This window comes from Rhinopithecus bieti, unplaced genomic scaffold (assembly GCF_001698545.2).
Source record: "Rhinopithecus bieti isolate Rb0 unplaced genomic scaffold, ASM169854v2 scaffold_26226, whole genome shotgun sequence".
Taxonomy (NCBI): Eukaryota; Metazoa; Chordata; class Mammalia; order Primates; family Cercopithecidae; genus Rhinopithecus; species Rhinopithecus bieti.
In genome coordinates, this window is record NW_016811902.1 from 143,148 (window position 1) to 160,685 (window position 17,538).

At 38.5% G+C, this 17,538-nt stretch overlaps 1 protein-coding gene across 1 annotated transcript in view; it reads right to left on the reverse strand.

The window, feature by feature from the left end:
• The window catches only part of LOC108544292 (potassium voltage-gated channel subfamily H member 5), a gene marked incomplete at its 3' end in the record, with an annotated part of 202,468 nt that overhangs the window by 95,476 nt on the left and 89,454 nt on the right, over window positions 1-17,538 (reverse strand). The window contains exon 7 of the mRNA XM_017895350.1: window positions 11,815-12,241. Coding sequence (XP_017750839.1) covers window positions 11,815-12,241 — 427 coding nt within the window. The remainder of the gene's footprint in view (window positions 1-11,814; window positions 12,242-17,538) is intronic.

A 17,538-nucleotide genomic window follows, 5' to 3' on the forward strand; every position in this document is an offset into this window, starting at 1 on the left:
AAAAAAAAGGCCAGGCACAGTGGCTCACACTTGTAATCCCAGCACTTTGGGAGGCCAAGGCGGGTGGGTCACGAGGTCAGGAGTTCAAGACCTGCCTGACCAACAGGGTGAAACCCCGTCTCTACTAAAAATACAAAAAAAATTAGCCGGGCATTGTGGCGGGCATCTGTAATCCCAGCTACTCAGGAGACCGAGTCAAGAGAATCACTTGAACCCAGGAGGCAGAGGTTGCAGTGAGTGGAGATCACACCATTGCACTCCAGCCTGGGCGACAGAGTAAGACTCTATCTCAAAAAAAAAACCAGAAGAAAGAAGAAAGAAGAAAGAAGAAGAGGAAGATGAAGAGGAGGAAGAGGAAGATGAAGAGGAGGAAGAAGAAGGAGGAGGAGGAGGAGCAGGAGGAGGAAGGCCAAACAACTGGAAGGGAAAAAAAATCAAGCTACAGCACAAATCTATGTACAAATCCTGGGCCACTTCACTGAATGCTAGAATCATACATGTAACTGCCCACAGGACACAACAAAGGACCACACATCACTAACTTCAGAGCAGTTGCTTGCCCCGAAAGCCTTAAATCCTGACTCTCTTTCTCTCAAACCCTCATGTTTTGCTGGTCTTACCATATGTCCAGAATCTAACCAGTTCTAACCACCACCATCATCATCTCTCACCTTGATCTGTCTGTCTTCTTCTATTTTTGACCCTGTGCAGTCTATTTTCCACACAGCAGCCGCATTGGTATTTGTAAGACATAAGACAAATCAAGCCAGTCTGGTCTGAAACCCTCAAAGGTCTTCCCATCTGGCTCAGAGTAAGGGCTACTATCCTGTCCTACAAGGCCCTGAGTGGTTTGCACCCTTGGCTGCCCCTAGCCCACCTTCCTAAGGGGAGAGTCAGGAGTGTCAAGGAATGCACATCTGCAACACTCTTCTTTTTCACAGAAGTAAAAGGAAGGCCATCTGCTGCAATGAAGATGAGTGGTCATAGGTTTGGGAAAGGTAAAGAATGTGTGAGAGTTGTACAGTAATCGTTGCTCAGCAAAATGTTAGAGGAAGAAGATTTGTAAGACCGCTAACCATTCATTTTAGGGGCAGCTGTACACAGGGCTGTCTAGTTGACTCCAGCTAGTTCTCAGCAACCCTGGAACAGAAAAAGAGACAAATAGATCCAGATGGGCAGCAAAAGGGCACAGGATGAAGGAATTTGGAGTGTCAGTGTGTGCCTGGGGAGGAGGGTCTGCTGTTCTCTAGCTAGGTTTTCATAAGGGAAAGAAGTGGGGGAAACAGACCTATGAAGGGACCCTTTGGACCTTTTCTAAGGAAACCAACAGGAAAACCCAACAACCCAGTCTAAGAAAAGTTCCCGAGGTCTATAATTCCCATACCGAAGTCTCATCAGAAGAGTCAACACCAGACCTCCCTCCCTTGCTGTTGCCTAACTAGGGGCATGAATTTAAATGTCTTTCCCTTACAGGACACTGTAAATGAGTAATGGTCTCAAATTAGACCTTCACAGATTAAGATTTGTGGGGGGTTGTTAAAAATAAGTTCAACTTTAAAGGAGTTAGAGTCTAAAAAGGGTAGCTACAGAGCTAGCTTCAAAGGGAATTTTTAAAGCCTCCAGTATTTCCTGAGAGTCAACTTGAATATAATTTTCACCCCATAAAGATTGCCTTACCTACACACTCAGCCTAAAGCCACCACCATGTGCCTGGTACCTCACCTCCCAGGGAAGGCTAACTCAGTTGTCACAACATACGAAAATATTAAATAAGTAGGTAAGAAGAAGTCACTTAGGAGCTGGCTCAGAAATTACTCCAAATAAAATCCCCTCTCTGACCATATCAAAGAAATTCTTAAATCCATGCCTAAAGGCCTTTGGTATGACATTTATTTTAATAAGTTCTAAATATATTCATCTATGAATTTGTGAGTCTTTCAGCCTGTGGAAAAAAAAAATTAAGTATTACATATTAAGCAAAATTAAAATCAGATGTCAATAGATGGATATCACATATGTGAGAATCATCCACATCCCCACTGCCTGTTCTACAGCAGAGTATCACTTCACCTACCAGGCGACAGTGTGTCCTGAAAAATATTTTCTTATAGGAATTAACATTACATTCATTGGAAAGTCACCAAATAAGTAAATAAAATTCTCCTCTGACTAAAATGTCTGTTCTAAGAAAGTTCAATTTCATAAAAACTTCTAAGTCAATGTTATCTTTCGTTTTATAACACAAAAGAGAAATTCCATGTATAGGTCATGCATCTAATAATCTAACAAGTATATTTTGTTGAACTTGAAATTTGATTTAGAAAAAAATATTGGCTGTGAAAAATACTGTATTAGCATAATCTACCGCCATGAATTTAGTGGCTAATAATACATTATTTTCCTTCATATGGGGAAAAAAATGGTTTGGACCCCACCAGTTCCCCATGTGGCTGTCTCCCCTCAACTAGCCAATGAAACAAGTCAGAGAAAGTCACTGATGACCTCCTAAGGCCACCCAGATGGCTCCTGACTAGCTCTCCCAGTGGTCCTGTTGTTCTCCCTTCCTTCTTAAAGCTCTCTCATCTTTTGTTAGCAACAGACTCTCCTTCCAGAGCCATGCTTCCATTCTACCTGCCTGGGTTCTCTTCTCAGCCCCTCTGTGGCTCTCCTTCTTCAGAGTCTACCCTTGGCCAGCTTTATGCTGACTGCACCCTACACTTCCTTGACATGATTACTTTCTATACATTGTTATTCCCTAAGAGACCTCTCTGTGCCTCATAGCTCTGGAAACTAGAACCACATTTCTAACCGCCTAATGAACATTTCCATCAGAATAACCTGCAGGAGAAAGAACCACTTTCCTCCAGTAATAATTGCACCTTCTTTTCTATTTTAGAAAAAAAGCTTCATCATACATTCAGCTGAATTTGCCAGAAATCTACAAGTGCTTTTGAACTCATCCTTCTAAAATATCCCACACCTTCATTCATTCACCCATAAAAACTTTTTAAAAAGTTTCAAGAAGCTTGGCCGGGCACGACGGCTCATGCCTGTAATCTCAGCACTTTGGGAGGCCAAGGTGCATGGATCACCTGAGGTCAGGAGTTCGAGACCAGCCTGACCAACATGGTGAAACCCCCATCTCTACTAAAATTACAAAATTAACCAGGCGTAGTGGTGCACGCCTATAACCCCAGCTACTCGGTAGGCTGAGGCAGGAGAATCGCTTGAACCTGGGAGGCAGAGTTTGCAGTGAGCTGAGATCGCGCCATTGCACTACAGTCTGGGCAACAAGAGCAAAATTCTGTCTCAAAAAAAAAAAGTTTCAGGAAGCTTACATACAATCTCTTCTGGGGTATCACAAATGACTCTGCAAAGTAGAGGCTATTATCTCCATTTTACAAATGATGGTTTATAAAACTCATATAAATTCTTGTAAGCTATGATGCAAAACATTGAACCTAGAGTCATTTGTCTGACTTCAAAGTCCACGATCTTTTCACAAACCATGAAACCACAGACCATGTGCCAAATCTGATCTGCCACCTGCTTAAAGTTGTATTGGAACATAACCACACTCATCTGTTTATGTATTGTTTATGGCTGTTTTAGCACTACAAAAGCAGAGGTGAGTAGTTTGCAACAGAGCCATATGGCTCACAAAGCCTAAGATAGTTACTGTCTGCCCAGTTACAGGAAAAAAAAAAAAAAAAAGTTTGCCAACTCTAAATCTATACCATCCTCCATGTATCTACCACCTCAGTTTATGTCTTCTTGAATTGCTACAACAGTCTCCTAACTTTGGCCTCTCTGCCAGTAGCCTTTATCTCCTCCAATTTATTGTCCACAATAAAGAATCAATTTTTTCTTATTTATCCCACAACCTTTAGGATAAAAGACAAACTTCTTGTGAAGTTATGGAAAGCTTTTTGACATCTTGGTTCTTTTATTTCTTTCTATTCACATCTACTTTCCACTCAAGTCAAAGTGAAATGCATGGAGTTCCCCAAAAGGGCCAAGCTATTTGATTCCTATATTTTTACATATACTATGTTCTCTATACCTGGAAAGTACCTAAGTCCTGCCTCATTTACCTACTTACTTTGTATTCTGAGCTCAAGAGTCACTTTCTCCTAGAAGTCTTCCTGGGCTCCCTCAGGCTGAACTAGGCAAACATTTTTATTCATTCCTTAATTCATTCAACATGTGTTCAGTGGGCTCAACTATCAAGTAGGAGATAATGCTTTGTGCTAAATATACAATGATGAACAGGACAAAGGCAGATCATGTTCTCACAAGTCCAACTTCTTTATTCCCTCTTAGTTCACAGTATAAAAAGAGACGAGATGAGGATGAAGGCAGAGATGGACACTGAGATGGGGATGGAGAGAGTAAAGGAGAGACAGATGGATCAGTGATTTTCTCGTTTGACTCTCTTACCATATTAAAAGGCTGTTGAGGGCTCAAAAGTATCTAGTGCTTCTTGAATACCAATGTATACTAGAACACCTGGCACAAGGCTGAATGAATTAAATAATTTTTGAGTGATACAAGGACAGAAGAAATGAAGATCCTTGCAAAGAATGCAGGCTAGTTAATAGCCTATCAAGAAAATGTCCTGTTATTTTCTGGGGAAAGTCAACCTTTACAGAATTTGAGATGCTTTGTGAAAATGTGACTAGGCATGAAAAGAAAGATGCCTATAACCCTGAACTTGGGGCTCCATAAAATGTTTTTTCTCATGGGAACCTCAGCTCATTAAAGAAAAGAAAAGAAAAAAGACAAAGTCTTCTTTACAAGCTATGGTAAAGCAGACACAAAGAATTGACCCAGTTTCCAAAATAAACATTAGGCTTAAAGCTCTCCCCATCTGGCTAAAACTGAAGCCAGAAATGAAAATCAGCATGTACACACTGCATTTTCTACCTAAACCGCAATAACAAGGCCAATAAAAACTTTAACATGTAACTTAATATTATACCTGAAATGCCTGAAGTCGCATATTAAGATTTGTAGAATAATTTTTTTCTAATATTAGGAAAGGGCAACAACCCACTTTTAAGGCTGTCTGGATATCCATCTAGGTCGAGTACCTCTCCAAGTCCAAGTCCCACTGAGCATGGTGTGCAGTCTCTTCCTGGGCCCTGATCCTTTGCCTTGAGACACATGCCTTTCAGTCTTCCCAGCTGCCTAATTTCTATATGGAAAAACACTTCTCTTTCCAAAAGCGCATTTTCTTTTCTCCATAATATTTATTCCTTGACAACTTTTCCTCTTAATCTTTACAGAACATTTTCTATAGAAAATACATCTTACTCTCCATAAAGCAATGTACACACTATATGTAAAAAGCCCTAACATCTCTGTGACTCTACTTTGTTTCTATCTTAACCTCATCTCCAATAAGCAGCTCCATGCCATGGACAGGGGCATAACTTCACCAATAGAATCTTAGAAGTATAGAATGTTAGCCCTGAAAGGGACCTTAAAAGTCATTGACTTCAACTTTGGCATTTCACAATTGAAAAAAATAAATAAATAAAACTCAGAGAGATGTAAAGACTCCCCAGGGTTACACAGGCCTTTGCTCCCAACTTACTGCATATTCTCCCAATCTCTGGATCTTACCATCTTCTATTTATTTCCTTTTCCTGTGGGGAGAGGTCAGGGCAATGCCCATAATTTCAGCTTGACTTTTATCTGAATTCCACAAAGGATGCTGAAGAAGCTCATCAACATGAGAATATGATGTGTGGCATCGGTCTCCTCTGCATGGTGCTGATTGACCAGTGTACAACTAAATGCTTCCCAGTTGCACTTAACTGCCTACATGAAGATTTGGATTTCTTGTCATATGCATCCCACTGGCAGATGGTCTTGCTATACTTTTAAATGTGCTAAACCATTTGCCTGCTGCATTACAGATCATACTAGTCAATTACAGAAAGTTTTTAGACTGTTGATGTGATTACCAATTACATCTTATATGAAAATTGCAGATTAACATCGTTATGACAGAGCTTCCTGTCTACCAATTAAACTCCAGCAATTTTTATCTTTATAATTTTTAGTTTGGTTTGTTTTGCTTTCTAAGACTCAGTTTGCATTGCATCACAGCAGGACAAATTCTCATTGACACATACTGCATGGGCCAGCCTGTCTCAATTTACCAAAGCAGACAATAGAAAAAGTAGAAAAATGCTTTTAGAATGAATACCCAAATTCCAATCTCATAGCCCTTTGACATAAGCTGAATATACATTTAATAATGTATTTAATAGTGTACTAAGACGTATATATGGAGAGAGAAAAAATTTATGGTTGAACTTATTTAAGGCAAAGAGTTATTCAAAACATATTTTTATTTTATATGCTTCTTTCTTTTATAAAATTATAATGAAATATGCAAATGTAGAGTTCCTTATAATGGCTGGATTAAACTAAAATACAGTTTATGTGATAATTTAGTAATAAAGAAGGAACTAAGTAACTGCTTTCTTGATAAATCTTTGGAAGAGAATTTATAAAAACATATTAAGACAAGAGTATAATCCTATTAGAAAAATTCCATCATCGCATTCCTTTGTTTTATAGTCATCAAAACAAATCATCCGTGTACTATGGTGCCTTCTGAATAGCAGCAAAATTAGACAGTGTGCCTAATCCTTAGAAAATCTAATATTATTAGGGGCTCAATAATAAGATTATGTAAATAAAATGGATTAGAAAACATTTCATGAAGGCATCATTAAGTATTTACCAAGCAAATTAGCAAAGAGATTACTTACATCTTGATCTAAATACACATACACACACACACATGTACGTACATACATACTATTTTCCACAAGTGCTGCAGAACTAAACTGCAAAACTATTCTCTCACAAAAGCCCTTTGGTAGTGAATTTTGTGAATGTCAGCAGAGTAGCTGGATTCATTCATGAATGGACAGATACAGAGGAATGGGGAGGACGTGACTACCCTGGGGAGTAATGGCTGCTACCAGAGCAGCGGAGGTCACTCAAGGCAGATAGAGCATGAAAAAATCGAGAGAAAACAAATTTAAGGTAACGAATGCATGATGGTAGATGTATATAGAGAAGCATCAGGCAACCCTCCCAATTCAGAAATCTGAACAGGAAGATTTCCCATGTTGGGCAAATGTAGGATTTAAGTCTAAGAAATTCCTGGGTAGCAGGTAGGAAAAGTATGCTGGGATCCTGCTGACATAGGAGAGATCTGGAAGGAATCTCAGTTGAGTGGGATTAGGGGAAGGCCAATACTATTTTTTGAAGATCTGTCTGATATATCAACAAGGAAAACTTTTGAGACTGTATTCCTAGACAGAGTCCACATCCAACTTAGCATTAGGGTAGCAAATCCTAGGAAAGGAAAGGCCATTGAAAAGAGGGCTCATAAGGACCTAGGAATTGGGATTGTTGCCATACTCACACTTCTAAATTTTGTTGAAAGGCATATAAATTTTGGATGACTTTCTCTAGAAAAAGAGTGTATCATCTGCAAGTAGTGATTATCTTTCTCAACAGAATATAGGCAGTTGGTGTCGCCATCAATCTTTTGATAAAACATTTTCTGTTTTGAGTTATAAGGTTACAAGTGGTGCTTCTCAGACTGCCACACAGATTGACTAGGATCCTGGCACAAGTGAAAAAAATTGACTTTCCATTTTCTAGCTCCCTCTTCCCTATCCCTCCTTCCCCACCACACACACACACACACACACACACACACACACACACCCCGCTAAATCCCTGACCAGTACATATTGGTTTCCAAGAACAAAGATGGTTTGTTTTCATTTGTTTGTTTTCCTTGATGTTCTTGTAGGAAAAAATGATACTATATTTACAAAGAGCTACAATATCCAAATTTGGTTGACATTTTATGCATGTGGGTCTAATGAATTTTGGAATTGTGCAAAGGTACTATAACACTTCATGAATCTAGACAGCTTTTTATAATCTTCGCAGGTTGTTTCAAAGGAAATATCCCACGAAATTACCAATGACCCAAGGACTAAAAGGGAAATTTAAAGGTATCTCCCTGGAATACTCTGGCTATAGAAACTGGACTTAATCAGAAGCATAAAAGGAAAACCTAAGTCAAAAGGCAAGAAGATATCAGAAATTGGTATACAAACAGAAAACTGCTACTCAGGTATTCAAAGAATATAATAGAAACTCAGAGAAGAAAACAACCAACTTTAAAACTAGGTTATCTCTAAATCAAAACAGGAACTTCAGAAAAGGAAGCGACGAGGATAAACAGAAATTTAGATCTAGCAAGTATAATTGGCCATTCATGAAGGAGAGAAGGAATAGAACCAACCCTGAACCAAATAAAGCTTCAGAAACCCAACTGAATATACATGAAAATTTCTACCGTAGGTAGATTCAGAAGGTAGATGGTAAGAAGCAGTGAGAGAACAGTTGGTTGGAGCTTCTGGTGACTTGCTTCTTAGAACTTATATTGATAGGCCTATGAGACACACGGTTACCAACTCAGCTAAAGGAATGACTACACCCTCAAAGGAAGTCAATGCAGGTGAGCTTACCAGGCCTTTCACAAGGAATGGGGGTCAAAGCTCTAACACCCTGCATTTTGTTGGCATGTACTTCATCAGAGACCTAACTGGGATGGATTCAAGGACAGAAGATCTTCATCATGACAGTCAGGGACATCTTCAATTTCATTCATGCATATGAAAAATTAAGATTGAGCACTAAACTCTTAAGAATTGTTTAGATATTGGGGATATAAGAAACAGACAAAGGCCTAGCTCTCATGAAGCTTACATTCTGAAGGAAAAGAAAAACCGAGTACACGTGGTTTCAGATCTTGGTAGGGACAATGAAGGGAAAGGTTAAAGAGTAGAGACTACAGGTTGGCATTGGGGTGTTTTTTAATAGTAGAGTAGCACTGGAAGGAATTTCTATAGAGGTGATTCCATGGAGAGCCACATGAATTCGGGGCATAGGTCAGGAAAGGAGTGTTATAAGCAGTGGAAAAGCAAGTACAAAGACTCTGAGACAGGCCTACAGGGAAAATGAGATGGTGAGCATGGATTTAGGAAGATAAGCAAATGCAGAATGGCTGAAAGTGAAGTGAGTGAGGTAGACAGGGTCATATCAGGAAGGCGTTCAAAGATGAGCTAGGGAATCTGGACTTTAATTCATACACACTGGAGGGATCTGAGCAGAGGAATGGTGTGATGTGATTTGCTTTTAAAGGGGCTGCTCAGGCTTTGGGGTAGAGATTGTAGGGCAAGCATAAGAAAAGTAGGAAGATATAGGAGGTTATTTCAAAAGTTCAGGCCAGAGATGATGGTGACTTGGTCTTGGGTGGTAATCTATGGAAGGAGAGAGAAATAATCAAATGTATTTTGGAGATAAACCCAACAGGCCTTGTTATTAATACATGTAACAGAAAAACAGAGAAATCTAGGATGATTTCCAACGTCAAGGTCTCAGAAACAAAGTAAATACTTGTGTCCTTTGACTCTACATAGATTTTATTTTCCTACGGTTCTCTTATGAAAAATATAACTATGCTAGTACATCCACTCTGTAAAAAGGTTTGGCAATTTCTTTAAAAATTGAACATACACTTATCACATGTTCCAGTAATTACATTCCTGGGCACTTATCCCAGAGAACTAAGAACTAATGTCCATATTAAAAACCTATACACAAATGTTCACAGCAGTTCTGTTGTTTGTTTGTGTTTTGTTTTGTTTTTTTATTTTCAGTTCTGGAGTACATGTGCAGGATGTGCAGGTTTGTTACATGGGTAAATGTGTGCCATGGTGGTTTGCTGCACATATCAACCCATCATCTAGGTATTAACATAGCAGCTTTATTTGTAACAGCCAAAAACTGGAAACGAATACAATGTCCTTCAATAGATGGTGAGTTAAACAGTACTACATCCTAACCATAAATTACTACTCAGCAATAAAAAAGAACAAATTAATTATTGATACACTCAACTTAAATGGTTCTCAGGGGCATTATGCTGAGTGGAGAAAGCCCATTTCAAAAGGTTACATTTTACATAATTCAATTTACATAACACACTCAAAATCACAAAATTATAAAGATGGAGAGCAGATTAGTAGTTTTCAGGGAATAGGGATAGTTGGGGGAAATGGGTAGATTACCTATGAGAGGGAGCTTTGTGGTAAAGGAACGGTTCTGTATCTTGATTGCAGTTGTAATTAAAGAAACCTGCACATGTGATAAAACAATATAGAACCATACACATACATTATATCAATGGCAATTTTGATACTGAGCTATAGTTATATAAGATGTAATTATTGGAGGAAACTAGGTAAAGGTAACAAAGGCCCTCTCCACACTATTTTTGCAACTTCCAATGAATCTATAATTACTTCAAACAAAAAGGTTTTTTTAAATCTATGCTCAAGTATAAGGCAAAATGTATTGTATAAATATTAAAAGTAGTATAGCGCTAAATACAGCATCTGACAAAATGTTGTCTTCTGAATTTAAAAAGTACATTTTTGCCCATACACCTTACCACTTTGGATATGTAGGTATCAGTTTAATTAATCATCAGGATCTCTCCCTGTGTATAAGGACATTTTCTGGCTGAAAGCCTCTGGAGCAAACAGCACTTGGAATTCTCACTCTCTTTCTAACTGCAAGCTCTAGCAAATAAAGTCTGCGTGTTCTTATTCCTATACCTGTACAAGGGTGTATTAGACAAACAGAGGCTGAACAACTGCCAACACTGATGCTCCAATAGCTTTCAGACATTCTAAATGATGAAAACTACCTGCTTAGACCCAAGATATTAACCTTTCATAGTCCAGCCAACGTCCCTGGACTCCAAGAACTTTTACCATCAATGTCAAAATCTAAGCCTCTGTAGCATGGAATCTCAGAAAAGACAGCTTAGACACACATAAACAAAAACCAATGACCATGATCCGAAGGCTTAAGAGGCGCTAATAATGCTAATCACACCTTCAGTACAATCTTAAGGTTAGTTTAGGGACCAGAACTCGGTGTGGATAAGTCATCTAAGTCAACTTGAAGGCATGAATGATGGTGAAGTCTCCCTCAAGATCTTCAAAAGCAACTTCTTTGGTATGTATTTCCTTTAGGTTCTGGTCTTCTGATGCCATCCAGTCACAGCCTGAGTGCAAAGGACATGGTCTTTGTCCCTTTAGGGGGCATTCCATTTCCAAGAACTTGGTACTCAGGTATACATGTTAAATCCTAGACACTTCTCACTGCTGAATGGACTTATATTCAGCAATCCTTTCATTCCCTCCAACAGGCATATATTCAACCTACAGTGGCTGTAATGAAGACTAGGTTAATAAACCCTTTCTCCTAGTCTTAATTGTAAAAACCCATATAACAGTGTATCCTAAGTTCAACTTTAATTTAGGAATTCAGTATTAACTAGGATATTTATAAACAATATATTTCACATTGGATCCTATCTTTTTTGGGAATGTAACACATTACCAACAAAATCTATGGAATGTACCAAATGCCACCTGTCTGGATGCTGGTCCTGGTTCCTTCAAGAGAGCTCTGTTGGGTACACACATTAATATGTTTTTCACACATTAACAGGTTCTGAAGAGTAAAATATATTATTTTGCATTTCTATTTTCTAAGGTAGATAAAAAATGCAAATAAGATGGATTAAATACCTTTCTGAAGATAAAGTAGTTCATTTTAATCCTATCTGAGATTGTAGCCAGGAAAACTGCCAATAATAATAATTTTTAATGAAAACACTAAAATACTTACAGCCAACCATCATCATAGCCACTGAAAACATCTTCTCCACATCTGTGGTAGGAGCTATGTTTCCAAATCCTATGGTTGTAAGGCTTGTCATGGTAAAGTAGAGAGAGGACACGTACAGTGAATCCTTGCTGGGTCCTCCTTCCCATATCCCGGCACTGGTATTGTAGCGGTATGGAGTCCCAATGCTCAAGGCCAGCTGGTAGAGCCAACTGTCTATTTGGATGGTGTTAGTGACTTCGTCAATGACCTCGTAGTCTCCGATGCTATACCATATGCAGGCCAGCCAGTGGGCCACCAGTCCAAACACACACACCAGAAGCACGAGGACTGCTGCTCCATATTCTAGATAATGGTCCAGTTTCCTAGCCACACGGCCCAGTCGTAAGAGACGCACCACTTTTAAAGAACTGAAGAGACTGCTGATTCCCTGGATTAAAAAAAAAAAAAATGACACCGCATTTTCAAAAAAAAAAAAAAAAAAAGCTGGGGAAACAACATAATGACTCACCTTCATAAATTTAACCATCAATTTATATATTAAGAACATACATATACTATAGGTCTGATTTTAAGAAAACAAAAAAAGACAAAATGATAAACTGGAAAAAAATAGATTTCTCCCTACCCAGAAATTCATATTTGTGAATTATTAGATAAAACAGCTTTTCATTAGCTAAGACACTCCCAATTTATTTTCATAAGTAGAATATAAATGGTACAGAGAGAAACTAAAGATGAGAAATGCTCAAATCCATTATATACAGAGTATACAAATACGGATGTTGAATTCAGAACGTTTATTTCCTTTTCCTATAAAACTTTCCCTCAACTCTAAAAGGTTTCTTTTCATTTCTTATTTTATGATAGCTCCAAATAGCAGAACTCTGAAAAAGGAAGCACAGTCTTACAGGCAATCAAACAGGAAATTCTTGGGTACATATGGGGAAAATGAGCAAATATCATTGTTGGCCCCACTACCTCCTGCCATAATCATGAGAATCACTACATTCTAGAGCTCTGAAAACGTGAACAGAGTTGAAGCTGAAATGGGTGTGTGGCCTCCTAAATCCTATTCATCCTCTAGCAAAAGCCACCAAAAATAACACCAAAAAAAATCACAGCAGCCAGAAAATTCATATTTTGTTGAGAAGATTAACATAACAAATAAGGGATTATCCAAATCAAAGCACAGCATAGGCTTTCTTAAATCAGTGAAAGTCCCATAGTTACTTTTTTAGAAGCACGTAATAGGCCACCTGCAGAGGTAGGATAAGTTCATTCCTGATGCAGTTCACGAAATAGGCAGGGAGGGAAAATGGAGCAGTGATCCAGGAAGCCTCTCATGCACTCATCACCTGCAAATCCATTCGTGTCCAGGACTTCCTTACTGCTAACCCTGTCTCCCAGAATGTAGACAAGGAATCTAATATAACTTATTCTGACATGAATTCTGACCAGCAAGGAGAAATTTGTTGTTGCAGTAGAATAGACGTATATTAATAAGACTTTAACTATGCATGGTAAAGTTCCGATAGTTAAGAAGGAAATAGCTGACAGGGTGCAGTAGCTCATGCCTGTAATCCCAGAACTTTGGGAGGCCGAGGCAGGTGGATCACCTGAGGTCAGGAGTTCAAGATCAGCCTGGCCAACATGGCAAAACCCCGTCTCTACTAAAAAAATTAAAAAATTAGCCGGGCATGGTGATGAGTGTCTGTAGTCCCAGCTACTCAGAGGCCGAGGCAAGGAGAATTGCTTGAACCCGGGAGACCGAGGGTGCAGTGAGACGAGATCATACCACTGCACCCCAGCCTCGGCGACAGAGCGAGACTCCATCTCAAAAAAAAAAAAAAAGAAAAGAAACAGTTAAGAATGCATCTGGTTTGTTATACTATATTCTATAAGGCAGTATGTCTTTGACATTTTTCATAATGAAAATTTAAAAGAGAAAGATAACAAAGAGAAGTAGAAACAAGAGTCGCTATAGAAACAAAGCAGTAGCAGGGTCATCCTGCCGCGTTTCTGCCTCAACTTCAATTTCTTTAGGCCTATCTCTGTTTAAGTCAAAACTCTCAAATACTGTGGCATATATACAGCCTAAAAACAAATTCCCATTTCACTTTAACACTTGGGGGAAAAAGATGCTGAACTTTAGTCAGTTAAAAAGAGTAGAATTAATAAAATAAAGAAGACAAATTTGTGTAATTCAGTGACATGAGATGTTGGAAGGTAAGAAGAGTCAAGAAAACTTGAAAGCTTTCAAAAATGGAACTGTGTAGTCATCAACAAGTAATACAAAAATAAACATTTATTGAGCACTCCTACATGCCAAGTTCTGTTATAAGCCCTGGGGATATTAAGATAAATATGCCTCACTTCTGCTCTAAAGAAATGCATAATCGAAATACATGAAAAACTCAAACAGAGTTCAGTTTAAAAATAAAACAATGATGTTATAGATAATGTTTTCTGGTTAGCTCAAACTTTTAAAGGAACTTTGGGACTTCTGTTTAAATACTGCATAGAAAAGTCATTTATACCTGAATTCTTTTCTCTGAAAATAACTAAAAGTAAAGAGAAGGAAAAACAGAGAGAAAATCTTCACTCCATTCAAACTAAGAAAGCCAACACAAGCCCCAACTAGAATGTGACGAGTTAGGACCTACTAGAATTAGATCCAAATGGCGGAAAGACATACATCCTTCATCTCTAGCAAGTAGATCGCTCCAAAAGGAGGTGACCCATCCGGACAGGCCTGCTCTGGACTCTACTTACTTGAAAGCACATTTTCTAATATTTAGAAGTAGTTTAACACTTCTTAAAAACTATAAAATGTTTTATAAGCTTAAAAAGTAAAATATTAGTAAATAGACAAACTTGATATGTTAAGTATATATAAAGCATTATAGACTCTCTCTGCCATAGGTTTAGAAGTAGTGTGACACTACTTAAATATTATAAAGTGTTTTATAAGCTTAAAAAGTAATAAAATATTAGTAAATATACATACTTGATATATATACATAAAGTATATATAAAATATTAGTAATGTATATAGATATATACCAAGCATTATAGACTCTCTCTGCCATAGGTCCTATGGCACCACTTCCTCTTGGTTTTTAGCCAACCCTCCAACTGACGCCCTTTCAACCACCTTCTATATATGAATGATTCTCAGGTCCACTTAGCACAAAAAAAAAAAACCTGTCTCCTGAGTTATTGATACTAAGCCAAATGTCTGCTGTGCATTTACACTTGGATATCCCACAGGTATCCAAAAACAGGTCCCAAAGGGAGCCCTTTGCTTCTCCCAAATCAGCTATCTTCTATCATGTGAATGACATCATTATCCACCCAGTCACTCAGACCTGGGGCAAAGCCTCCACTTTTCCCATTTCCTGCCACATGTAGCTGGTTATCAAGACCTAAGAGTCTCATCACTCAAAGTGCCTAAGTGCCCAAAATATATCTATTTATAAATCTCTCAAAAAATGTCCTTATTTTCCATTCCCATAGGCATGTTTTGGTCATGACTTCACAGTTTTTTCTCACTTGTGTGACAGGAACCGCCTCTCCATCAGCCATCCCACCTCTATTCTTGCTTCCTCTAATTCACAGATCACACTATAAAGGCTATCAGTCTTGTATTTTTTTAAATGCACAGCTATCTAACCATGTTCCTCTCTAATATAAACTCCTTTCATGTTGGCTCATTACCTATAGGAATAAATACTAATTTTCAAGTGTGACATTCAAAGCCCACCAGGACCTTGTACCTGCCTACCTGCTCAGCATCTCTCCTGCCTATTCCTCCACCTGCTCTCTAGGCTGCTGCCGTTCTCAGGTAGGAGTAGTTCCCAGAATGTCCATGCTGTTTCATGCTACATTACAAGTTATTCTCTTTGTTTAAAGGCTTTCTTCCTCCACTCTCTTAGTGGTTAGAATCTTACATACAATTTATGACAAACACTTTCTCTTCCACGTGCACTTCCTTGACATCTTCTCCCTACCTCTGCCACCTTCATTGTCATACTCTCCCCTGTCCCCCACTGGGAGAATTAGGTATCCTTCCTTTTTATTATCATACAGTTTCTGCACATCTCTATTATAACAATTTTCACTGTCACATTTACTACAAGTGTGTTTGCATATTCCAGGAAACTCTAAACTCTAAGGAGTAGATCTACTGTCAATTACAAAGCTGGCATATGGTAATATGTTAAGCAGCCAATAATTCAATAAATGAAAGAATAAACTTTTGTGAAACTAGCAAATGTTGGGGGTGAATTTGGGGAGCTTTAATTACAAACTCAGAATGATTTAACAGTATAATGTAGAGAACAAAACAGTCAATGTAACTTAAGGCTGCATTAATAGAGTATGTCATTGAGTACAAAAGAGAAATTATCCTTAATCTCTACACTGACTAGGTGTATTACTCCATTTTCATACTGCTGATAAAGACATACTTGAGACTGGGTAATTCACAAAGGAAAAGAGGTTTAATGGACTCACAGTTCCACGTGGCTGGGGAGGCCTCACAATCATGGAGGAAGGCAAAAGGCACATCTTACATGGCATCAGGCAAGACAGAATACAAGCCAAACAGAAGGGGAAACTCCTTATAAAACCATCAGATCTCATGAGATTTATTTACTACCACAAAAACAGTATGGGGGAAAACACCCCCATGATTCAGTTATCTCCACCTGGTCCCTCCCACACCACCTGGGAATTATGGAAGCTACAATTTAAGATGAGAGTTGGGTGGGGAAACAACCAAACCACATTACTAGGTCACACTTACAGGAGATCAGTCGAATACATTCATCAGAGAACTGCCAAAAAAAAAACCCTCAAAACTCAACTCTATTAGGAAAAGTGAAAGGAACTGGAAAAAGGGAGATTGGGGCAGGGCACTATTTATATTCAAATACACAGTGCACGGATGAGGGCTGAGCTCACTCTGTTCAATCCTAATGTGGGTAACCCAGAAAAAAGTTGGAGCTACAGGGATAGAACGATGCAAACAAGATTTCAACAAGCCTGTGCCACACACTTCTATGCAGTTAACCAACAGAAAGTTAGGTCATTTATTGCTACTTGGAAAAGACAGACAAGGCAATAATAACATTGAGTATTTACTGCATGCCAGGTACTATTCTAAGCCTTTTCTTTGTATTAATTAATTTAAAATTCAGAACAATCCTATGTGGTACCTATCATTAAAGCATGGCCCAGAAAAGTTAAAAATAATTGGACTAAGTTCACATAGATAGTAAGAGGAGGATCCCAGATTCACATTCAGGCAGTCTGTCTCCAGAATCTTCCTTCATTCATTCTGAAAGTCTCTATACCTAGAGTACAAAGTGTAATTTATCCAACCATATGAATACCTGCAATATTTGCTTCAACATGAACATTCTCTACATGACTGAATAAAGGAGATTAAACACCTAGCCTCCTCTTTCTCGCCACTCAGTCACAGCAATGGCCCACAATAGGGGTTCATGGAGGCCCTGGAGCTCTTATATCTATATAGTCTGTAGTTCTCCAACATGGATCAACTCATTTTGTTTTCATAATAGCAGGATTCCTACCTTCATTGTTCATATGAGGACACTGAAGCTTGGTCAGGTTGAACAAACCATCCAAAGACAGTTAGCAAGGAATGAGAGTATCACTCAGACCCAGTCTTTCAGATTCTGAGTACATTTTCCACAA